General features: G+C 39.9%; 1 protein-coding gene across 8 annotated transcripts in view; it reads left to right on the top strand.

The window, feature by feature from the left end:
• atg13 (ATG13 autophagy related 13 homolog (S. cerevisiae)) overlaps positions 1 to 25,761 on the top strand; it is an 87,966-nt gene extending 62,205 nt beyond the window's left edge. For all 8 annotated transcript variants that reach the window (XM_048606910.1, XM_048606909.1, XM_048606912.1 and 5 more), the window contains 6 exons: positions 5,933 to 6,072; positions 8,995 to 9,112; positions 10,336 to 10,413; positions 11,151 to 11,264; positions 23,252 to 23,380; positions 25,135 to 25,761. In XM_048606910.1, the coding sequence (XP_048462867.1) occupies positions 5,933 to 6,072; positions 8,995 to 9,112; positions 10,336 to 10,413; positions 11,151 to 11,264; positions 23,252 to 23,380; positions 25,135 to 25,212 (657 nt within the window). In that variant the 3' untranslated portion in view covers positions 25,213 to 25,761. The remainder of the gene's footprint in view (positions 1 to 5,932; positions 6,073 to 8,994; positions 9,113 to 10,335; positions 10,414 to 11,150; positions 11,265 to 23,251; positions 23,381 to 25,134) is intronic.
• Positions 25,762 to 26,245: the final 484 nt, after the last annotated feature.

Raw genomic sequence — 26,245 nt, 5'->3', positions numbered from 1 at the left:
GATCAAAGCCTTGCACTTGAGCAGCAGAGGAGCTGCATCTTCTCTTTTGTGTTAGTTATTCATAGTGCCAATTTGTGTTTATAAGACACCTTTAATAGTAAAATATTCCAAGGCACTTCGTGCAAATGTTATTGGACAACATGTTATACCAAGTCTCGGATATTTGGCCAGATGACCAAAAGATTGATCACAGAGATAGGATTAAGAAGCATCTGAACTGTGAAAAGAAAACTGAATAAGCAGTTAGAAAGGAAGTTCCAAAAATGGGGCCTCTTGTTCAATGAATGGCTTTGAAAGAGACTTTGTTAGAGACTTTATTAATCTTCATCCGGTCTGATGATAGCAACTTAGATGGGGAAAGAGCTGAATAACTTAGGATCTCATGGAGTGAAAATCTACATCCATAAGTCTTCTCATAGTCTTAGTAACAATGCTTTAAGTTACTACTTAATCCTGATCGCAATCATGCAATTAACTATATTTTGCTTAAAGGAAGAATTTATTCTTGTTGAGAATTGATGGCAGCAAACTATCCCAAGTGGTTGGCATCCCAATACCAAATCCTCAAAGGAATTAAACTTAAAAAAACTAACTTCGTGGATGATTTGAATTTTAGAATAATTGAACTGCTCTACCAAATACCATTTAGAATTGAAGGAATGCACAAACCACAGCACATTATCGTAATGTGTACTTTTACAAATGATCTGAAGCGGTCCTGCAGAGGCAATGACAAAATTTATTATGCAAATTTCTTGCTGATTTGAGAGCACCATTTGCAATTAACATTGCATAACATCCTGCTAATCTATGTTGACTGTGTCCATTGATATTTCACATGTCAAGTAAGTTAAATATAAAATGGGTTACACTTACCACATAGGTTTCCCAAATTACTCTTATTTGAGCAGAAGTAAGTAAACTTTGTACATAGATAATTTTATGACTTCCTTCAAGTCTTAACTAGTGCAGTGGCTTGCACATAATATATTAGAAAGTTTGAAAATAGCAAATAGGTTGGCTTATGTCTGCATCCAGCTAAAGTACAGTAATTGTTCTGGTCTAAGGATAAAGTAAGAAACTGGAAGAATTTAGTATCTCCGTTGGATAGGTTTGCAGCTTTCAAGTATAATTCCTTTTCTAAGTTCAGGTAGCTGAACTCCAGACTGGGCAACAATTCCCATTTTACAGTTGGCCTTCGTAGAGAAGCACTCCTGTTCTGAGCCCAAAAATAACACTAAAGTCACCATTTATCTTGGAGAACATGCGGCTCCTGTTTCACTGCAAAGCTTGCTGACAAAAAAAAAACTGCAACATAAATTTAATTTTAAATTGGCCTCCCAAATTCGGCATAGGAGCTAAGTTAAATATGTTTATATGCATCCCTAGTTTGAGTTGTGCACAATTCACATTTTAAATCCCACACTCTCCCATTATCTTGGGAGTTTAATATCAAAGGCTAAATGTTTTTAGTGTCCCTCATTCTCCCATGAATGGTGTTTTTGCATCTTTTTCTTTTCCTGCTTAGTGAATGAGAAGATGAGGCACCTTGCATCAATTGGGGTTCCTTATTCTTAATTGAATAATGTAGCTTTCCTACTGCTCCTCCCTCCCTGCATTCATGTCCCTCAATATTTGCCTAATATTTTCCATAAATAGCATAGCCAAAATGGAGACCTTTGCTATGAACGTAAATCTAAGGTGCACCAACACATGTTGACCATCTACATATTTGCCAAGTTGTTTGTTTTTGAAAATGCCTGGTAAATCGATAGACAACACACTATGATTATCCTGCATGTTATCATTAACAGAATATAATATTCAGAGCAAGATGATAAGATGTAGGAGCAGAAGTAGGGCATTTAGCCCTTCGAGTCTACTCCACCATTAAATGAAACTGCTGCTGATCTCATAATCCTCAACTTTTGTTGCTTTTCCTCGTAATCCTCGATTCCCTTACTGATTAAAAATCTGTCTGTCTCAGCCTTGAATATATCTAATGGCCCAACTTCCACAGCCGTCTGGTATTAAGTATTTCACAGATTCACTGCCCTGAGAGAAGTTCCTCCTCATCGCTGTCTTAAATGGACACCTTATTTTGAGATTATGCCCTATGGTTCTAGACTCTCCCACAAAGGTAAACAACTTTTGTTTCAGTAGGTCTCCTTTCATTCTTCTAAACTCCTGTGAGCACAGGCCCTGACTATCTGACCTCAATAAGCAGTGGTCACCAGACCCGAAACATTAACTCTGTTTTTTCCTTCACAGATGCTGCCAGACCTGCTGAGCTTTTCCAGCAACTTTTTTTTTCCCTCCATACCCAAGATCAACCCAGTGAACCTTCTCTGGGCTGCCTCCAAAGCTAGGATCTTTTTCCTTGGAAAAGGGGACCAAATATGTTCACAGTATTCCTGTTGTGATCCGACTAGCTCCTTGCATAGTTTTGGCAGTACCTTCCTAGTTTTAAACTCCATTCTCTTTTAAATAAAGGTCAGCATTCCATTTGCCTACCCTATTAACTGCTGAATTTGTATGCTAGCTTTTCTTGTGATTTATGCAGAAGGCTTCCCAAGACCCTTTGTTCTGTTGCCTTCTGTAGTCTTTCTCAATTTAAATAGCACTCAACTCCTATTCTTCTTGCCAAAGTGCATAATCTGACATTGCCCCACACTGTATTTTATCTATCAAGTTTTTGCCCACCAGCTTAACCTGTCTAAATCTCTCTGTTGACTCTTTGTGTCACACTCACTACTTGCTTTCCTAACTATCTTCACACCTGGCAGTAGTACACTCACTTTTCTCATCTAAGTCATTAATATGTTGGCAATAATTGTAGCCCCAGCACTGATCACATGGCACTCTATTAGTTACAGGTTGCCATCTTGAAAATGCCACCCTTTCCCAGCTCTTTGTTTTCTATTTGGTAGCCAATTCTGTATCCACATTAATATACTACCTCCAACATCTTATTAAGTAGCTTAAACAGTGGGACCTTATCAATCAACTTCTGAAAATCCAAATATATTTAATCCAAGGTTTCTCCATTATCTATCTTGTTTGTGACTTCCATAATGAGTCTTTGTAAATTTGTTATCCATGATTTCTCCTTTGTGAAGCCATGTTGACTGTTCGATCACTTTATGTATTTCCAAATGCTGTGCTATTACATCCTTTACAATAAACTCTAAAATTTTCCCAATAGCAGGTGCTAAGCTAATTGGCCCATGGTTACCTTTTTTGTTTGTCTCCTTCACTCTTTAAATAGAAGTGTTATATTAATGCTGTTTCCAATCCTGGGACATCTCCATAATCTAAGAATTCTTGGAAGATTACCACCAGTGCATCCACTATCATCTTAGTCTTCTTTTAATATCTTAGGATACATCCAACCAAGTTCAGGGGACCTGTCAATCTTTAGACTCAGTTTCTCAAGCATTTTTTCACTAGTGATAGTTATTACATTTATTTTCTCTCCTCCTTTTGCTCCTTGATTATTTAGTATTTTTGGAATGGTATTGCGTCATCTGCAATGAATACAAATGTAATGTATTTATTCAACTAATCTGACATTTCTTGGTTTCCCCGATATGACTTCCCCAGTCCTGTTCTCTAAGGAACCTATGATAGTGTTTGCTTTCCTCTTCCTTTTTACATATTTAAAGGTTTTGTTGTCTGCCTTGATATTACTTACAACTTTAACGTCAAAGTTTATCTTCTCCCTCTTTTTTGTTCTGCTTGTCTCTTATTGATTTTTAAACTTTCCCAATCATCTGGCTTATCACTAATCTTTGCCACATTAAATATTTTGTTTTTCTTTTAATTTGATGTTATCCCTACCTTCTCAAGTTAACAATGGTCATCTTATCCACTTCGTAGAATCTTTCTTTCTTGCTGGGGTACATCTTTGCTGTGAGCCATGATCTATTCCCTTAAAAATCTGCCTTTGTTGTTAAACGCCTTCCCCAGTTCACTCCAGCTGGTCCTGCTCTCATTTCTTTGTAATTTCCCTTATTTAAGTTTAGCACAGTTGTTTGCGACCCAGCTTCCTCCCTCTCAAACTGAATGCTAAATTCTACCGTGTTATAGTCACTGTTTCTTCAGGGATATTTTACTCTGACATTATCTATTACACATACCTCATTGCACATCACCAAAACCGAAATAGTCTGATCCCTGATTGGATTCACGGCATATTGTTCTAGGAAACTGTCCCAAATTATGCTATGAATTCTTCCTCATTGCTATCTCTGCCAATCTGACTACCCCAATCTAATGAAGACTAAAGTCACCCATGATTAATTTACTGCCTTTTTTACATACCCTTATTGCCTCATGATTCACTCTGTGTCCTACCATATAGCTACTATTACCTAGAGATGCTACACACAGATTCAATACCTTCCAACTCAAGATCATTTGATATTGTACTTATTCCATGCTATATTAACAGTGCTACCCCACCATTCTTTCTTTCCGGCCTGTCCTTTTGAAGTCACGTACCTGAATGTTTAGTTCCCAGCTTTGATCACCTTATAACATGTCTCTGCGATCATGCTCATTAGCCTGTATTTGTGCTGAAAATTATGTGCATTCAAGTTTTGCCTTTTTACCAATTTTTCCATCTTTGACTATATTTCCTGCTGTTTTTCCATGGTTTTATATTCTGTCATTTCCTGTCCTATTGTGGATAATGTTATCCAAATAGCTGTAATATTACCATGCCACCCTAGTTTTGTAAACCCAAATTTGCCCTGTGCCAAACCACTACCCTAGTTAGTTTAAAACCCTCTCTATCGCCCTACTTAGTCATTCTGCCAGACTTTGGTCCCAACACAGTACAAGTGAAGCTTGCCCACCAGAAAAACTCCTTTCTACCCCAGTGCTTGTACCAATGTCCCACAAACTAAAACCTATTGCTCCCACAGCAATCTTTGAGCCATGCACTTAACTCCTTGACTTTATTTATACTCTGCCAGTTTGCCTGTGGCTAAGGTAGTAATCTAGAGATTATATTACCTTGGAGGTTTTGCTTTTTGGTTTCGCGCCAAGCTGTTGTTCAGCACAACCTCTCGTTCTGTCAATGTTATTGGTACTAGTGTGGATGATGACAACTGGATCCCTCCCTCCCTACTGCAGACGTTCTTTTCCAGTCTCAAGGAGAAGTCCTTAATTAACCCTGGCTCTGGGCAGGCCACAGAGCCTTCAAGACTCCCATTGATGGCTGCAGAGAACAGAATCTATCCCCCCTTAATTATACTGTCTCCTGCCACTACTGCATTCCTATTTTCTCCCTCCAGTTGAATCACTGTCTGTGCCAAGGTCCCATGGTCAGTTCATGTATCGTCCTTGCAGTCCCCACTGTCTTCTGCATAGCTTGCAAGAACTTCATGAGTGGTGGACAGTTGCAGAGGCTGAGGCTCCTCCGTTCAATCCCTGGATTCTCGTACCTGCCTCGCTTGCAGTCATACCTTCCTGTCCCTGAAGACAGATCGATTTTGAACTAACTAGACTGCGGGCTTTTGACTGCCCTTGGAGCAAAGCATTCAGGTACCCTTCCCCCTCTTCCCCCTACCCCTACTCTATGTAGCACAATTTCTGCAGCTCAGATTCCAGTTCCTCAACTCAGATCCGACGATTCTCAAGTTGCGTACATTTATAGATGTATTCACCAGGTTCCACATGTTGCCGCAACAACACATCAATCACCCTGCCATCACTATTGTATTTGATTTAATTTGCAAATCAATAATTCAAACTTGGCATCCAGTTAAACATTTGAGTAATACCATGTTCGTATTTCTATATCATCACAACAGCACTTAGCTTCACTCTAATGCTGAAACAATACACTGGTGTCTTGCAGCTGGAACTTAATTGAAGCTTCCGTATTTAATGGTTTGCTTATAAAATCTTTATCATTTTTCCCTAGATGGTAATTCCTTGTAAAGAAGGAGGCATACCTGTCCTGCCTCTACATCCTGCCCCTGGTGTCCAGGCTGACGGTGATAGAGTGCCTACCTGTAATTCAACAGATATGAATCAACATGTGGCAGCAACTCCTCCTAGCAGGTACAACTAGAATTATCAGTCTAATTGATTATGGAGGTGATTACAGAATTCTGCATAACTGCAATAAAATCTACAAGACATGAAAGAAAACCTGTCTTAAACTGGGCAGGCAAATTATTAGGCCTAACTACGAATAAAGTATAATGAGCACCCAACTTCGAAGATTTCATTTCAGTCTGATGTCACTTAGCTAATAGGACCCTTTAGCTTAAATGTAATACAATGGCAGCAAATTTGAGATACAGCAAGTTGTCTGGTTGCAACCTGATTCAATTTGAGTCCATTCGCAAGTCAATTTGTACACAAGTCAGAACAATACAGAGTAGCTGTTCATATGTCGGATCTTGAAAATTACATCCCTTTATGGGATCACATTCAGAATTGTAAGTGTCCTTAAGTTGGGCATTCATCATTTTGGGGACCCCCTGTAATGTGTATTCAAGCCAATGTGAAACATAATAACTGCTTCCCCTGGGTGTAGAACTGACAACTAAGCCTATAGACTGAAATTACAGATTTATTCCTCAACTTAGATAATTCATTTACAAATTATTTACTAAGAAAGTAATTCTTATTAATTTACAGGGAATGTTATTATGTCACTGCACACAGCAAAATTGCCTTTAGCGTTTAACTGTTTCATCAAATTGAAGTGAAATCAAATCTCCTGGCTGATTTGGATGCAGGGAGGCTACCTTATTTTTTTCAGATTGTGTACAGAGTGTGTTTAAAAATATTTTTTCCTGAACTTGCTAGATAACATTTTGCAATGAACTCTTGGTCCTTTATTGAAATGGTTACATGTGACTAACTGTCAAAGCACTGTTCTTTTAATCTCTGTGAAATACTCCTGAATCCAGATCAAATGCAAAATAAAACTGAAATCCATCCTATAACTCTGCACGACAGACTAGGGCTTTAATGAAAATAAGCACATAAGGCCTCAATCTAAGTCTCTCCTGCAAACTACCCAGAAATCAGCAATATGTTCAAATTGATTAGACCAGAGTCTGTCTAATGATTATTTGAGAACTGGGTACTTATTTCAAAGTAGTGATGGGCTCATTCTGTACTCAATCTGTTCATAGAGTCATAGACATCTACAGTACAGATAAAGGCTTTTGGCCCATGGCATCTGCCCCAGTCAAAAACAGCCACCTAATTATTCTAATCTCCTTTTCCAGCACTTGGCCCACAGCCTTGAATGTCTTGACATCGCAAGTGCACTTAAATTTTGAGGGTTTCTTCCTCTACCATCCTTGTAGGCAGTGAGTTAGAGATACTCACCACTCTCTTGGTGAAATTTTTTTTCTCACATCTACTGTAAACCTTAGGCCCCTTACCTTAAATGTATGCCCTTGGGCATTGAGCCCTACATTAAAGGGAAAAGTATTTTCCTATCTATGCCTTTCAAAATTTATATGTCTCAATCATATCCCCCCTCAATCTCCACTGCACCAAGGATCACAACTCTAGTCTGACCAGTCTCTCTTTTATAATTGAAACTCTGCAGCCAGGCAACACCCTGGTAAATCTCTTCTGCATCCTCTTCAGTGCTATCACATTCTTTGCATAATGTGGATTCCAGAACTGGGCACAGTACTCTAATTGTGGCCTAATCAATGTTTTACGCAGTTCCAGCATAACATCCCTACTCTTAAACTCTATGCCTCAACAAATAAATGCAAATATACCATCTGTTGTCTTAACCACTTTTTTCAACTGTCCTGATACCTTAAGATACATGCATACCGAGGTGATCCTTGGTGTTTCTCGGGGTCCTACCATTCTGAAATAACTCCACAGAGGCCAGTGTCCTGTCACCAAGCCGTCCTTTATTTACACATGAACTGTTCTTGACTATGGTAGTGCCTCATACAGAGTCTGGCACCAGAGTGTCAGTATATCTGCCATTCAACATTTTTTCTGTCAGCCGGGCTCCCTAATTGGACAAAATTAACAGCCCTAATCAAGGACCTCATATTCTATGAGGTCCAGCCAGCTAAACTTGTTACAATCACTGCACAACCACCGCACATTCATCATGGATTCTCTTAGCTTGTTTATCTTGCTCATGTACATCACTTTACATTTATCTGGATTGAATTCCATTTCCCACTGATCAGCCTATCTGACCAGCCATCTTGTAATCTCAGACTATCCTCCTCATTGTTAACACCCCACCAATTTTTGTATTATCTGCGAATTTACTGACCAACGTTGTTACATCCATGTCTATATCATTTATATAAACCACCCCGATTAGCAAGAGCCCCAGCACTGACCTTAAGGGACCCCACTAGACACAGACGTCCAGTCAGAAAAACACCCCTCAACCATAACCTTCTGCTTCCTACCACTGAGCCAAGTGTGAATCCAATTTGCCAAATTTCCTTGGATCTCATGGGTTCTTACCCTTGCTATCAGTTCCCATGCGAGACTTTATGAAAAGCCTGTGCTGAAGTCCAAGTGGGTTACATCAAAAGCATTGCCCTCATGCCACCTCTTCAAAAAATTCAATCACGTTAATCAGACATGACCTACCTTAACAAAGCCGTGCTGACTATTCTTGATTAATCCCCTGTCTTTCCAAATGTAGATTAATTTTCTCCGTTATCACTGAGGTTAGACTGACTGGCCTGTAGTTTCCTGGCTTAATCCTTACTTCCTTCTTGAATAAAGATACCACATAGGCTGTTATCCAGTCCTGCAATACCCCTCCTGTTGCCAGAGAGTAACTGAAAATTATTTGCAAGCAATTTCTGCTATTTCTCCCATGCCTCACTCAACAATCTCATCTGTTTTTGGCAGGGAGTTCCATTCATCCATACTGAAATTTATTACCAAGCAAAGCGCAGTTACACCATTCACAAATGTTTTCGTACCCATCTAATCAGTTTACCCTTTCTTATTGCTTTAAAGTGGTGAAGCAGAATTGTTATCAAAGAGTAGTGAAGGGAAAAGTGGACCACCACAGGATGTATTGGAAACAACCTTTACTAGGAAAGTGGGAGCATTTGTTAACAAACCAGCCAATCAGGTATGATTCTAATCATAGCATATCTGGTAGAATAAATTTGTCTCCTGTAAGCAGCATACTATCAACATGTTTACCCATAGTGGGAATCAGTCATGTGTGTTTAGATTTGATGAAATAAAGGGCTGAATTACTTAACTAGAGAATTTGAGATGTAATCTGGTTCTTTCTCAGATTTATAGTCCAATAATATTTAACATGTTGTTTGGTCACTTTCTGCCTATCTTTTGCTCCATTTAATGAAGTTCCTATTGCTTTGTAATTTGGAAGTTTCATACACTGTTGTATTTGTTTTTTTTTCTGGCATGTATGTTAAAATAGTAACATTGGTGCTGCAGAAACATACCACCTGACTGCTGTGTGTAGTAAACAGTCTTTCAGTATGTCCTTCCACTTTCAAAAATCTATGCACATGAGCCCCCAGGTCCATCTGTCCTGAGTTTTTAGAACTGCGCCAGTATATCTATATTGTTTGTCCCTGTTACATGTGTGAAAGTGCATCACCTCATCACTGTATTAAATTGCATCTGCCCATTTTGCTACCCTGTCCTGTGTCCTGTTGCAACTGATTGGTATCAGCCTCACTGTTTACTAATCCTCCAAGCTGTGTACCGCGGACAAATTTTGAAATGTAATCCTGTATTCAAATATCCAAATCAGTTATATCTAGCAATAAAAAGCAATGATGCCAGCATTAACCTTTTTGAAAACCACTGTCTTTACATCCTCTAGTCTCTACATATCTCTGAAATTTCCTGCAGATTTGCTTCTCTATTTTTCTGTCATTATTTGGAGGCCTGTAGAACACACCCAGTATTGTATTCATACCTTTCTTGCTTATCAACTCCGACCAAATAGATTCTGTCTTTTCCCCTACAAAGCCATGATCTGTTTCCAAAATTATAAAGTCTTTCCTTTATTTAGTTTTGCCACTCAGCTACCTTCTCTATCTTTCATGAACATTTTATTTCCTTGAATATTTGCATGTGATGCTCACCATTTTTCAGTCATGTTACTATTATTGTCATTATATCGAAGTACAACTGATTACTGCTTTACCACATAATCACAGTTTTGTTTAGTAACTTGCTGCACATTCAAGCAACAGTTGACATTTGCAAACAATAAAAATGTAAAGTTTATAATGTTCTTTTCCTATTTTTTGTTACTTCCCTGTACCACATCCGTTCTTCTAACAAACTTTATTCTGCATCTATTTTCTACAGGTCACTGCTACCAACATGGATTTACCATTTGCTGTATTTGCACCAAAAATTGTTGAATCTGAGGATACTGATGTCTTGGTAAGTGTGCCTGGGAAAATTAATAGCCTATCTTCAATTACCAAGAATTTTAAAGTTATTTCAGAGCAACTGTGGTGCACGTTGCATTTCATGTATACAATGAACATGATCATCTAGAAGATTAAGTAAGTTAACTAGTGTTAGTGTTACCTGGACAAACCAGTGAAGGCTTCAGTTCAGTTTCTTAGGAGTATGATTACTTTCCATGTCAAGATGCAGTAGGATTCTGTTAACCAAATTATAATTAATCATTTCTCACTTCTTTTTCCTGTTTTCATAATATTCTGAAGTGTGTTTGAATATTTAAATATGAAAGTATTTGCAATTGCCTCAATCTAGTAGTGTTATATAGTTTTGTCTTATCACATGTTTTAATACCCTTTAAATTTACAATTAAGTGCAAGTTGTCAGTTTGCCAAGTTATTATTGTGACGGTATATGAGCCACATTTTCACAGACTTCTGCTAATGGTGCAGTGTCTCTACTTGTTTAGAGATATGTGAAAGCAACCTCTATTTTTCACTGCCCCTGTTGTGTAGAATCTTACTATCTCCTGCAAACGTGGTATACCGTCTAGGATTCACTATATGTCAGGTTATAACCATCCATGTGTTGTCACTCTAATCTCGGTGATCAAACTGACTGCCATCTAGGTTATTTCTGTTTGTTAAACAGTTGCGCAAATGCTATAAATTGGCAATCTGTTCAATCTGAGTTCTTCTGTTATTTTATCCCAGGTAAATCCACCTGATTCTCCTATCCCAGAATCCCCTCTGCATGCCAGTCTTCATTCAGACCAGTCCAGTGGGAGCAGTGGCCTCACACAAGATGAATTTGTTATGGTGGAACTTGTAAGTCATTTTATGCATGGCATTTTAGGGAACAACAGGTTATGATTCGTTCAGTATTGCAAGTGATATTGCCTAAATTGTAAAATTAAATTAACCTTTCTTTTCCGGTAATTGAATGATCTCTCGGTGCTTAAAATCTACCTTACAACACAAAGGGAAGCCATTTCATCCATTGTGCCTGGGCTGATGGGAAGGATTTCTAAACTTTATTTTAAAATTTGTTACTTTAGAGAGAAACCAATAAAATGACTGGAAAAGAATATTGGTTGTTCATCTAATATATTCTCCAGTGAATAGCTAAAACAGACAGGCCAGGATGACCCGAGTTTGATCCCATGGCCTGCATCAAGTTTGCTGATCTTGTGGGATTGTAGTAGGGACATTTCAGTTTGCCTTTGTGTTAGAAGAGGAAAATGAGCTGTGTTTCCAGCTCCTTAGTACTATCCAGCACCCCTGCTGGAATTCTGCAATCATAATGGTGAGAAAACAATTAGAGTGAGCTCTAATTCCCAGTGAAGTTGAATAAGTAACAAGTAATGCTCACTACTACTGGAAAGCATCCTGAATTCAATGAAGCACAGCCTAGCAAGGAATCAATGCTTTGCAGTAAAGAGGCAAGTAGGAAAGCATTGTTTTCAAAATGAGGAAGCAGGAAGGTATCAGCTCTATGATGATTCAATCATGACTGAACGTAGAAAAATTGATCAGATCCTGTTTTACTGACTGTGTGTGCAATGTGTCCATCTAGTTGATGATCTTTTAATATTTCAATGTCTCCCATCCCAGTGAATATTCAGTCATCAATCCTCACTTTTCCCTTTTAGCACGACTAAGATTGGAGCATGTCATAATGATAATTACAAGCTAAAATTACATTGTATCCCAATCATGCTTGACAAGATATATTGAAAGTACCTACTTGAAATGCACAGCTTTTTGATTTTACCATTAACATGCACCTGAATAGTTTGAAAAATATGATGAGGACTGAGAACTTATGAAAGTGTAAGCTGTTCAATACAACAGACTTGGTCTTTCTGCATACCTTGTAACTGCACCTTATACGGACAATACAATGTTGTTAATCTTTTGATGGAAACTTTTGAATAAATGTTTTCAATATGTGTCAAGATTGAGCAGTGTACCATCACCACTAAGTAGCTTTTGATGGCCTTCACAATCTATAATGCTACAGCATTCCACACTTTAAGAAAAGCATAAAAGAAAGGTGGGCAATGGGAGTAAGTTAATGTAAAAATTAGGAAGTTAAAAGCAGAGGGATTTTAGAAATCTTTTGGAGAAGATTTGTAGCTTGGGTTGTGGATGAGATTATAGACATGCTCGCTGAGCCAGTGGGTTTTGTTGCAAACATTTTGTCACCCTGCTAGGTAACATCATCATGTGCGTCTCCGGTGAAGCCTCGCTGTTCTGTCCTGCTTGTTATTTATATGCCTCAGTTTGCTGGAGTGGTTGTTATTACTTCCGGTTCTGTTTCTCAGTTGTTTGTATATCGGATCCAGTTTAATGTGATTCTTGATGGAGTTCAGGTTGGAATACCAGGCCTCCAGGAGTTCCCTCGTGTGTCTCTGCTTGGCTTGTGCGATTATGGATGTGTTGTCCCAGTCGAATTCATGTCCCGCAATGTTCATGTGTAGTGAGACAAGTGAGATTCGGCCATGTCTCTTGGTGGCTAGTTGGTATTCGTGTATTCGTATAGTCCATTTTCTTCTGGTTTGGCCTATGTAGTGTCTCTCACAGTCCTTGCATGATATTTTGTGTATTACCCCGGTTTTGCTGGTTTTACGTATGGGATCCTTTACTTCCATCAGTGGCTGTCGTAGGGTGGTTGTCAGTTTGTGGGCTACTCTGATACCTGGGGGTCTGACTAGTCTTGTGGTCACTTCTGAAATGTCCTTAATGTATGGTAGGGTGATTAGTGAGTCTGGTTGTGTTGTGTCTTCCTGTTGTGGTCTGTCTCAGAGGTAATGGTGGATTGTGCTTTTGGGTATCCATTCCTTTTGAAGATTCCGTATAGGTGCTCCTGTTCTGCTTTACATAGTTCTGGGTTGCTGTACTGTGTTGTGGTTCTTTCGTGAATTTTATCCTGGTAAGGATGTTGTTGATGTGTCAGTGGGTTTCTTTGAGTTTTGTGTATTTAATAATCACGAAGGTGTCATCTACGTATCGGACCCAAAGTTTGGATTGCATAGTGGGGAGTTCTAACCCTTGCTGCTTCTGCAATCAGTCCTGATATTGGGGATCCATTGGTGTTCCGCTGATTTGATTGTATGTGTTGTCGTTGAAGGTGAAGTGAGTTGTGAGGCACAAATCTAGTAGTTTCATGGTGGTGTCCTTATTGATGTTGGTGTTCTGGGTTGCCTGCCTAATTGATTAGTCCAGCAGTGTGGCGATTGTTTCTTTGGCTAGGTCGGAGTACTGTTACGTCAAAGGATATCATCATCTCATCCTTTTCTATCCTGGTGTCCTTGATGATGTTGAGGAATTCTTGGGAGGAGTGGATAGAGTGAGTAGTATTGTCCACTAAGTAATTCAATTTCTGTTGTAATTCTTTGGCAAGTCTGTATGTTGGTGTGCTTGGCAGTGAGACAACGGGTCTGAGGGGTGAATCACCCCACCATACGTCAAAGGACATTTCAGAGATGACCACAAGACTACTCAGACCCCCAGGTATCAGAGTAACCCACAAACCGACAACGACCCTACGACAGCTACTGACAAACACAAAAGATTCCATATCCAAAACCAGCAAAACTGGAGTAATGTACAAAATACCATGCAAGGACTGAGAAACACTACAATGACCAAACCAGAAGTAAACTGACAATACTGATACACAAACACCAACTAGCCACCAAGAGACACGACCAACTCTCACTTGTCTCACTACACACGGACATCAAGGGACACGAATTCAACTGGGATAACATATCCATAATCGCACAAGCCGAACAGAGACATGCTAGGTATTCCGACCGGAACTCCATCAACCACCACATTGAATTAGATCCTACAGTGTGTACAAACCACTGAAAAACAGAATCGGGAGTGATGTCAACCATGCCAGCAAACTGTGAGGCATTTCAATAACAAGGGGGGCAAAACACCACCGTTTCACCGGAGGCGCACTGATGATGTTACCTCGCAGGATTTTTTTAGGAAGCTTACAGACAGATGGCAACACAGAAGGGATTAGGAAGAGTTCCAGAGGATAGAAGTGATATCACAGAGCAGCAATAGCAGACGAAATGGGCAATAGCAAGTCCCTCTTACTAACATCTGAGAGTTGGTGTCAAAACTGGGAGAGCGATTTCATGGACTAGTCAAGTAACACTCTGATGTAGTCATACTCATGGAATCATACTTTATATACTATGACCCAGACATACCATCACCATCCTTGGATATGTTCTGTCCCACTGACGGGATAAACCTAACAGAGGTAGCAGCACAATAGTCTAAAATCAGGAGGCTGTTGAGCTTTGATGCCTCAAACATGAGCAAGGAAACCTCCTGTTGACTACCCTGGCCCCCCCACAGCTGCTGAAACAGTACTTCTCCGTGTTGAAAACACTTGAAGGAAGCACTGAAGGTAGAGTGCAGAATGTATTCTGGATGGGGGACATCAGTGTTGACTGCCAGGAGTGGCTCGGCAGTGCTGCTACTGACCTAAAGAACGTGGCTGCGTTCCTGGGTCTGCAGCAGGTGGTGTAGTGAACCAACTAGAAGGAAAAACATACTTGGCCTTCTCTTCACCAGTCTGCCTGCTGCAGATGCACCACTCCATGACCGTATCAGTGAGAGTAACCACTTGGAGACAAAGTCCCATTTTGAGATTGGGAATATCTTCCATCATGTTATGTCGCAGTATCACCATGCTAAATGGAATAGATTTTGAACGGACCTATCAACTCGAGGTATGCGGTGCTGTGGGCTATCAGCAGCCAAATTGTACTTGAAAGATACAGAAGAAGAGTCATGATGTGTCTCTCTACTGATGCTGCCAGACTTGCCAGCTTCTCCAGCACCTTGTTTTATTTTTCAAATTTCCAGCAGTACTTTGCTTTTGTTGCGCCCAAATGCAGTCTGCAACCACGTCGATGCAACCAAAACAAGTCGATGACACCTTCTATCACTTTACCGATGATTAAGATTCAACTGACAGGCATATTCCCACCCTACCATTTCCATTAAGTCAGGAGATCAATACTGGTTCAAAGAAGAATGCACCAAATAAACTAAAAAATGAGGTGTCAACCAAGTGAAGCTACAAAACAAGATGACCTGCCTGCCAAACAGCATAAACAGCAAATGAAAGAAAGACAGTTAAACAAGGAGGCTCCACAAACATCCCCATCCTCAATGATGCATAAGCCCAGCACATTAGTGCAAAAGATAAGGCTGAAGCGATTGCAATTAGTTTCAGCCAGAAGTACCAAGTGGATGATCTATCCTGGCCTCCTACAGTCATCCCCAGAGTCACAGATACTTAACTTCAGCCAATTTAATTCACTCGGTGATATCAAAACTGGCGGGAGACAGTAGAGACTGCAAAGGCTATGGGCCCTGACAACATTTCAGCAATAGTACTGCAGAGGTGTGCTTCAGAACTTGCGCCCCTAGCCAATCTGTTCCAGTACAGTTATAATGCTGGCATGTATCCAACAGTGTTGAAAATGCCCAAGCATGTCCTGTGTGCAAAAATCAGGACTCCTCAAGCCAATTGCCACACTGTCAGTTGCATCTTAATCATCAGTAAAGTGATAGAAGGTGTCATCGACTTGTTTTGCAATAACCTGCTCACCGATGTTGATTTTGGGTTCCACCAGGGTCACTCAGCACCTGACCTCATTATAGCTTTGGTTCCTGAATTCCAGAGATGAGATGAGAGTGACTGCCCTTGACATCAAGGCCCCAACTGACCAAGTCTGGCATCAAGGAACCCAAGCAAAGTGAAGTAGGTGGGAATCGGTGAGGGGAGGACTATCTGCTTGTTGATGTCATACCTGGCAGAAAGAAAGATGGTTATGGTTGTCGCATGTTAGTCATCTCAGATGCAGGACATCTCTGCAGAAGATCCTCAGTGTAGTGTCTTAGGCCGAACCATCATCAGCTGCTTCGTCAATTACTTTCTGTCTGTTGTAAAGTCAGAATTGGGGATATCGCAGATGATTGCACAATGTTCAGCATCATTCACGACTCCTCCAATACTGAAGCAGTCCATGTTCAAATGCAGCAAGACCTGAACACTGCAGGTTTGGCTGACAAGTGGCAAGTGACATTTTTGCCACATATATGCAAGGCAATAATCATCTCCAACAGGAGAGAATCCAATCATCACCCTTGGACATACAATGGCATTACCATCGCTAAATCGCCAACTGTCAGCATTCTGGGGGTTACCATTGACCAGAAACTGAATTGGACTATCCATATGAATTCAGTGGCTACAAGGGCAGATCAGAGCCGAGGAATCCTGCAACAAGTAACTCACCACCTGACTCCCCAAACAGTGTCCACTATCTACAAGGTACAAGTCAGGAACATGTTGGAACACTGCCCATATGCCTGGATTAATGCAACTCCAACAACATTCACGAAGCTTAACTTCATCCAGGTCAAAACGGTGCACTTGATTGGCGTTACATGCACAAACCTCCCTTCCCCAACCACCAATCTTAGCGTCTCCAAGACGTGCTGCAGAAATTCATCAAGGCTCCTTAGACAGCACCTTCCAAACCCATGACCACTTCCACCTAGAAGGACAAGGACAGGAAATACTTAAGAACGTCATCACCTGCAAATTCCCCTCCAAGACACTCACCATCCTGACTTGGAAATATATCGCTGTTTCTTCGTGTCACTGTGTCCAAATCTTGAAATTCCATCCCTAAAAGCATTGTGGGTCTACCTGTACAAAATTAACAACATAGGTTCAAGAAAGGAGCTAACTACCACCTTCTCAAAGGCAGCTAAAAATGGACAATAAATGCTGAGTCAGCTAGCAATGCCTACTTCCCATGAATGAATGAAAAACTTGAAATGTCAGGAGAAGGCAGTTTGTTTGGGGTAACTGAAAATGATGAACAAGTTTGATGAACAAGGCCATAGAGCTCGAGGGCTTGTAAATAAGGACAAAGAACTGAAAGTCAATTTCTGAGAAAATGCAATGCCACCATTGTAATTTTATTGGAAATGTGAAATGACTGACAGGAGAGGAAACAGGACTTTGTGGATGAAATGATGCCTCTGAGACATTAGTGAAGTCAAATTATGAGTTAATAGAGACATGAATTGAGTGTTAGGCGGCAGAAAGCTAGGCACAGACGGGACAGTAGTTCCCAGTTGAAAAAAATCATGTCAGTAGATCAGACATGGGGGGAGAATTCACTCAGAATTGAACTGAGCACTAATATTTTACACCAGATGTAATCTGGAGGTTGATTGAGACTTGAGTAAAGGTACCAAGTCCCTCCCATTGCCCCAGAAGCACTGGAATTATTGTATCCCGCAGAGCTTTTGGTCAATCATATTAGTCCATAAATATGCCAATTCCCACCAAAATATTTATCAATTCCTTTCTCTCAACTGATAGGTGAGAATGCTATCAACTGTGCTAACACCATGAGACAGAAAGCCGAGGATCCAAGTGTCACTGTAGAGACAAAAATGTAGGCTAACATTCCAGATGTAATGCTACATTGGCAAGGTGCTGACTCTTGGATGAGAAGCTAAACTAAGACTCTGTCTGATCTCTGGTGCTAAATGATGGTGCTATCCTTGGTGACCTGCCCTAATATGTAACTGGAAATCAGCATCACACAAAACAGGTTAGGAACGGAATTGATCATTCAGACCCTATTCTGGATAACAATTGATCAGCTACCTCAGTGCCAGTCTCCTCCCATATCCCTTGATGTTGTTACTATCGAGAAATCTGTCAACGTCTGTCTTGAACATATTCAGTGATTGAACTGCTACAGCCCTCTGGGCAGAGAATTCCAAAGATTGTCTACCCTCTGACTGAAGAAATCCCTTCTCATCTCGACCTAGATGCCTTACCCCTTTTTCTGAAACTGTGTCCCCTGATTCTAGAATCCCCCTGCAGCCAAGGGAAACATCTGAATTCACACTCTCTATAACATCACCTCTCCTCCTTCTGAATCTCGAGATTACAAATCCATTCTCCTCAATTTCTCCTCATAAGACAGTTCCACCATCACAGGAATTAGTTTGGTGAACTTACACTGAACTCACTCTACGGAAAGTACGGAACTCACTCTAGGTGAGGAGCCAAAACTACATCTAATACTCCAGATGCATTCCCACCAAGGCTGAAAACAGTTGAACAAGGGTCAGTACTACTTATAATAAAGGTTGTCATACTATTTGCCTTCCTATTTGCTTGCTGGACCTGCATATTAACCTTCAGTGACTTGTATCCAAGAACAGCGAGAACCTCAACACATTCCAATTTCTCAAGATACAAGAAATAATCTGCACTGCTGTTCCTCCTACCAAAGTGGATCACCTCACACTTGTCCACATTATATTCCAGCTGTCATGTTCTAAGCCATTCATTGAGCCTCTTTACAACGCCTTCTCAACACACATTCCCATATGGTTTTGTGACATCCACATAGTTTGGCAGTGTACCCTGCTGCAATTGTAGTGGCAGTAAGTGCAGTCTTGTATAAATACAAGTCTCTCTTATTTTATTGATTTTTGTTTGGAGTCTGTTTCATATTCCACTGCTCAGAGAGAAGGAAACTTGAGTCTGTCCCAGATTTTATTAATCTCTAAACCTCTAACTCCAAGAAGTGAAGCAGAAAGTCTGAAAAGAAAATATAGACACTGGAAGCGAATAAACAGGTTAATGTTTTGAACAGAATGTATTAGAAGTTGGGCTGTTTTCCAGTAATACAAACACAACATGGGAAGTTTTAAAAGTAGATCAAATCTCCTGTGAGCAGAGACTTGAATCTTTGTGCATGCAATGAGTAGTTCCAGAAGTTTAATAATTATTGTTTTATCATGAGATGTCTTCCACATTCCCTACCCACTCGGGGGGGGGGGGGGACAAAAACTGTGCCACTTTATCATACTGTTACATCTAGACTAATACCTTTAATCTAATTGTGATAGATACACAAACAGGTAGATACAGTAAGTAACTAGCAGTGTAAGATTTGATTCAAAGGACACTTTTTATGTTATCAGATCAATTTGTGTCGGTTTGGGTTGAATATTGTTATGGACCAGACCAACACTCCCACACGCGCACACACACCCCCCAAAAAAAAAGTATCGCCTAGACCCTCTGTCTTATTTTTAGGGTAAGTATAAGGTGTGGGATTCCAGATACAATTCGATTGGTCAAACTATTCGACTTTAAGCAAAACACACTTTATTTTAACTATAGTGTAAAAGTACAGACAAAACAAAAAGAAAAAAATTGGCTTAAGTGTAACTATCGAAATGCTTAACAAAATTATATATATTTTATTTATATATATATATTAATACTAATTAACTATTTGAATATAGTAACATCCCATAAACATGTCCTTGGCAAAGGCAAATTCAGTAAATTAGATTGTCTCACATGCAATTCTAGCTGCAGGAAGAGAACACCAGCTTTTATCTGTAACGAGAGGAAAAATAACTTCCACATGCAGCTTTAAGACCCCAACAACTGTAGAAAACTAAAACTAAAAATCCTGGTTCTGAGGGAGCTTGACTCCACTCATTCAGGCTGCTTCTAGTGTTCCAGCATTTAAAAGAAAAAACCCCAAGGCATCACAAGCTGTTCATTTCAAGCATACTGCTCAGTGCCTCTGTCTCAACCTTTTGTCATTTTACAAAAAAGGACAAAATACACCTCTTAGCCATCGTGTTGTCATAGTATTAGTTCACAGACGAATTACGGTGGCTGGGTGATGGGGAATGCTGTTTTGAAACCCACAAGTAAGGGTTTCTTAAGTAACCTGCAGTTTGAAAACTGCAAGATATCCTCATAGTTTTTCTGTTCATTCCCCCACACTGCCACAGTCAATTGTCAGGTTGACTGGTTCTCAGTCAGGAAATCCGCCAGCGTAAGCAGAGCTGTGCTGAGAACTGGGAGATTTTGCAATGGAGAGGAAGAGAGAACAGCTGATAGGGATCTGATCATTGAGAATTGGGAGGGAGGAAGCAAGTCATTTTAATTTGTTCACAGGATCTCCATGTCTCTGGCTAAGCCTTAATTGTCCTGAAGACCCCAGTGAACTGCCTTCCAGAACTGCTGCAATCCTTGGGATCTCAGGATGCCCACAATGCTGTTAGGAAAGGAATTCAAGGGTTTTGTGTCTGTAACAGCAAAGAAACAACGATGAACTTCCAAATCAGGATGGCAACTTGCAGGTGGTGGTGGTGTTCATGGTGACACAACTGAGTGGCTTGCTAGATCATTTCAAAGAGCAACTGTATGGCAGATTAAAAACTGAAAGAAACTGCAGATGCTGTAACTCAGAGACACAAATCAAAATTGTTGGAAAAGCTCAGCAGGTCTGGCTGCATCTGTGGAGAGGATCAGAGTTAACATTTCAGGTTGAGTGACCTTTCCTCAGAAGTCTGGATGGCAGCTTGCCTTTCCCTAAAGGACATTGGCAGACCGGGTAGGTTTTCATGACAATCAACAGTGGTTACAGGCTAGTTTTTAATTTCATTTTCCTTTATTGAATTCGGATTTCACAATCTGCGAAAGTGGGATTTGAACCCATGTCTCCAACCTAGGGTTCTAGATTACTAGTCCAGTGACATTACCACTAGTTCTGAGGAAGGATCACCGGACCCGAAACGTGAACTCTGTTTTCTCCTCCACAGATACTGCCAGACTTGCTGAGCTTTTCCAGCAACTTTGTTTTTGTTCCTGACATTACCACTATGCCACACCATTCCGCAGCTGGTGGAGAGGGCAGACAGACTGCAGAGGCATTTATTGGATATGCTGTGTGTGATGATTGCTCTTGCTGGCTCAAAGCAGTGATATAAAAGCTGTTAACCTTATGGCCTTTTTGCTGATCAAGTTTCCCAACACCAGATAAACCCACTTGAATGTGGTGAAGATAGAATTACTGTTTAAAATGTCAGTTTGCTGCCTTATTTGCACATCCAAATGACCAACTACACTCTGCAAAGCAGATTAAAGTCAGATTTGGGGAGGGATGACACACACAATCTACAGAGCGTATGGATAGGTTGATGAGTGGTCGAAAATTAACAGATGGACATTGTTCCTTGTAACCTGAGTGGCCACTCGGCGCTCTGAGGTTCCACCCATGCTGATCAGCATTGACTTCCTGTTTGAGAAGTCGATAAGGTAATGGACCTTGGAAGCCCACAAGCTGAAAAGAATTGGAGGGAGTTATATAATGTGGGAAAATGAGGTTTTGCATTTTGGCAAGAAGAATAGAGCAGTTTAATATTATTTAAACACGGAAGGATTGCAATAAGCTACAGAATAGAGAGATTTGGGAGTCCTTATCTATGAATCACAAAAATGAGCATCTAAGCTCAGCAGATAATATGGAAGGCTATGTTGGATTGTTAGCCTTTATTTCAAAAAAATATATAAAAGTAGTGAGAAAAGAAACCGAAGAACTGAGGATGCTGGAAATCCAAAACAAAAATCAGAAATTGCTGGAGAAGGTCTCTCAGCATCTGTGGAGAGAAAGCAGAGTCAACGTTTCGGGCGAGGTGCCCCTTCAGTAGGAAGCTTGCTAAAATTATAATAAGGCATTGGTCAGACTACACCAGGAATACTGTGAAAGTTTTGGTCCCATTTTCTTAGGAAAGACTGGAGGCAGTCTACAGAAGGTTCACAAGGTTCAATCCAATATTGAGGGATTTTCTAATGGGAGGTTACATTGGGTTTGTGCTCATAGTAGTTTGAATTAGTGGAGACCTTATTGATACGTAATTCAGAATTTGTAGGGGGCTTGTCAGGGTAGATGCAGAGAGGTTCTTTTCCCCCTGTGGGAGAACCTAGGACCAAGGGCACAATCTCAGAATAAGGTGTCACCTATTTAAAGACAGTGATGAGGTGTTTTGTCAGAGGGTAGTCAGTCTGTTGAATTCTTTACGGTAGAGGGCTGTTGAGATTGGGGTCATTAAGTATATTCAAGGCTGAGATAGATAGATAGATTTTCAGTCAGTAAGAGGGTTAAGGGGAAAAGGCAGGAAAGTGGAGTTGAGGATTATCAGATGGACCATGATCTCATTGAATGGCAAAGCAGAATTATTGGGCCAGCTTCTGGGTCTCTGTCTTTTTGTGTTATGGTTTGATGCAAGTGGGATTCCTATTTTGGATAACTTTTTAACTTTACACCTGAACCAAATCTGACTCATTTTTGGAAGTTAAAACTTTCCCCGTTGAATTGCAAGAAATTACAACTTTCTTGAGGGCAATTCAGGATGGGCAACTAATACAGGCCTTGCCAGTAACACTCCAATCCCATGAAATAGTTTAAAAAACGTCAATTTGAAAAAAAAATCATCAAAGCAGATATCTACATTTCTAATGGGTTTATTCGTCTTCAATGTTGTGGATTAGCTGCCTCAGAAAAGCAAAAAAGCCATATTCAGATTGTTGTGAATTACAACAATTTTTACACCCATTTTCCATTCAAAATATAGCAAATATGAAACGGTGTTTTGAACATTTTCTGCTACATTTACATCACAGAACATTCAACATCAGATATGCTACGGTCAAAGAATTCGCATTAAATGTTCATCTATTTGGCTTGATCAAAAGTCTATCAACCTGCTGTGTATCACTAATTATTTAACACTTGTATCTGCTGGTGCTGCATTCTCAAATGATGCTAAGTAGCTAGCTTACATCCATATCTTTTGTGTTTAATTTGTTTAAAATATATCATCAAGGTAATTGTGACAATTATTTTTTCTTCCCATCTGTGGTTTAGAAGCCAGCCTTTTCCAAGGATGATTTTCTACCCATGGATCTGGGTACCTTTTATAGGGAATTTCAGAACCCTCCTCAATTGAGCAGCCTCTCTATAGACATCAGTGCCCAGTCAATGGCAGAGGATCTGGTAAGAAAATACAGGCTTCTGTTTAAAATTAAAATATATAGTGCAAAATCTTAACAGATCAGAAATTCAAGTACTGCCTGCGTTGGATTAATTGTCATTGTGCTGTATTTAGATTAGCTGTAAATATTTGTTTGTCTTACCTCTGTAGCTATAATTCTACTACCTGTTGGAAAGGAGCGAGAGGTAGCAAATACTCCCAAATACCTACAGTTTGTTGAACTAGAGTATAGAGTCAAATTGCCTGACCTGCCTACAGCTGTAAAACTATAGATATTTTAAGGATCAGCCTTTCTTTTTTAATGTCAAGAATTATACATTGCTCATAATGTAATTAATATCTCCATGCTGCAGTGCCAGAGTAACTTCATTTATTACTGTTTTGCATTTTACATCCTTCTCTTCAAAGTAGTTCTCTTAAGCTAGGGCAATGGAGACAGGGTGCTACTTTGAGGGGATATGCCAGGAGAGATCATCTCCTCCTTTTCCTTCAGCAGCCCTGCTCCACTTGCCCTGCATGAAATTAATTAGCTTGTAGTCATGAGGAAAACACTTTTATGTCACCAAAGTTGAATATGGCCATTTGCTGTAATGAGTAAATTTGAGTGGCTTGTATAACTGGAAATTGACCCAAAAAATAAGCACACTACCAAATGTGCTGATGAGTCCAAAGATATGCAAGTTAGGTGGATTGGCCATGCTGAATTGCCCATAATGTCCAGGGATGTGTAGGTTAACTGTGTTAACCATGGGAAATGAAGGGTTACAGGGATAGAGTAGGGGATGGGTCTGGGTAGGATGCTGTTCAGAGGGTCGGTGTGGACTCGTTGGACCAAATTGCCTGTTTCCATACTGTAGGAATCCAATAAATAACAAGGATTCTCTGAGCCTGGATCTTAGACTAAATAGCCTGTCTGGCCTGATAAATTCTATTTCAGTCAGTATGGAAAATCTAACTGAACTGAATTGGGACATAGGGTGGTGTATATGGATGGTGGAGGAGCACTGTGTTATGGCTCATGGAGGTCAGTTTATAAGGTTCGGTGAAAGGAAAAGCTAACCAGCCTTGCATGTATGCTTATCAAAGAAGATGACATCAACTAGGCCCTGCCCAACGCAGTCCCCCTAACAATTATATATGTTGTTCACTTTTGTGTGAGCTCTTGGATTAAAAATGGCCAACTGAGTGTGTTATCAGTCATTTGCAGATGCTTGCAAAGTGACATTGAAGTAAGCGTCAGTGTCTTCAGGGCAGGAGCATTAAAGAGAGTAAACAAAGTGGGCAATATCAATTGTGACTGACTATTATGTTTTCCAGTAGGAGCCCAGCAAGTGTTTCCACATTTATGAGAATGTTTGTTTGAGTCATTTCTTCTTGTTAAAAGCCAAATTTTTTTTAAAAATTAAAACAAAAATCTGGAGCCATGAATGGACTTGGACATGAATGTGAAGGATGAGGAAAGCAGTGTAGCAAAGGAAGCTGCAATAGAAATTTAGATAAACTGAGACATCAAAAGTGCCATGAAATTTTGAACACTCACCTGAGTTAAAGGGACAGGCAATTGAGGACCTTGTTTTTCAGATGTTGTTAAACTATGACTCTGGCACTGCAGCTCTCCTAAAATGTTAGTCAAGATCATATGGTGAAACTGAGGTGGGCAGTTTGGTCACCCACTTTGTGTATCAGGGTTGAGAGTTCCATAATTAAACTATAATTTAAGAACTGTTCTTTACTTTCCATTTTATCTCTACTTCAGGATTCTTTGCCTGAGAAGCTAGCAATCTATGAGAAGAACATGGAAGAATTTGATGCCTTTGTAGACACTCTGCAGTAACCACAGACAGTATCTTATCCTGCTTCAGGAACTACCCCTGTAGCAAAAACTGAAGTTGAAAGTTGTTTTTCTTCTGCTATAAATAAAATGTATATATTTTGAGAAGTACAGAATCTCCTTATTTCTATAGATGTTCTACCTGCAATCTATAAGTACATTTAAGGTTGTACTCACTGATTTGCTGCTGTATTGAAAAGTGAGAGTCTATCTTAATTTACTGTACACACCTGTGTAAATATCTTGTAAAGCCAAGCAATATTTAATCACTGCATTGTTTATATTGAACTCGGGAGTCTTGTGTTTTCCTTGCAAGCCTGGTTATGTTCAAAGGATGGTTTCTAATTTAAGGTACAGCATGTTGTTTCTGACCTGTAATTTGTAGCTTCTCACTTCACTGTAGAAAAATAAAAGACAAAAACCAGCTGGGCTTGTGCCAGTTTGGCCGCCTTGATGATGAAGGTGTAAATGTACCTCCTATTTATAAGTTAAAATACCCTGATGAGCTTTTCCCTGTTCCTGTGCTAATATAAAGCAAAAAACAAAATGAAATAGTTGTATTTGTTTTGCTCTTGTCTGTTGTTGATATGTCATGATGAGGTGGTCTTGACATAAAATATAAATTGGGGGTACTTCAATGATTCAGATACTGAGACAGTAAATCTGATGGATGACCACTCTATATGTCAGTGCACTCAGTTACATTTTGACATTCTGAAGTAGGGTGTCTGGACCTGAAACGTTAACTCTGATTTCTCTCTACAGATGCTGCCAGACCTGCTGAGTTTTAAAAGCAACTTCTGGTTTTGTACATTTTGACTTTGTTGAGGGAAATGATCAACCAAAATAACCAATACAAGATCAAAATGCTGCAGATGCTGGAAATCTGTAATAAAAAGATGAACGGTCACATAACCCAAATGTGGGCCAGTATGTTCCCCTCCCTTCAATGGCATGCATAATGGTGAGAAAAGTGGGTAAATAGAGAATTAAAAGAATCCATCTTGAAATGGAGAAAAACTTCTGTGATTTCTTT

The sequence above is a fragment of the Rhincodon typus genome, chromosome 17 (genome assembly GCF_021869965.1).
Source record: "Rhincodon typus isolate 14 chromosome 17, sRhiTyp1.1, whole genome shotgun sequence".
Lineage (NCBI taxonomy): Eukaryota > Metazoa > Chordata > Chondrichthyes > Orectolobiformes > Rhincodontidae > Rhincodon > Rhincodon typus.
Note: the sequence above shows the minus strand (reverse complement) of the source record. Positions and strands in the feature narration are given on the sequence as shown.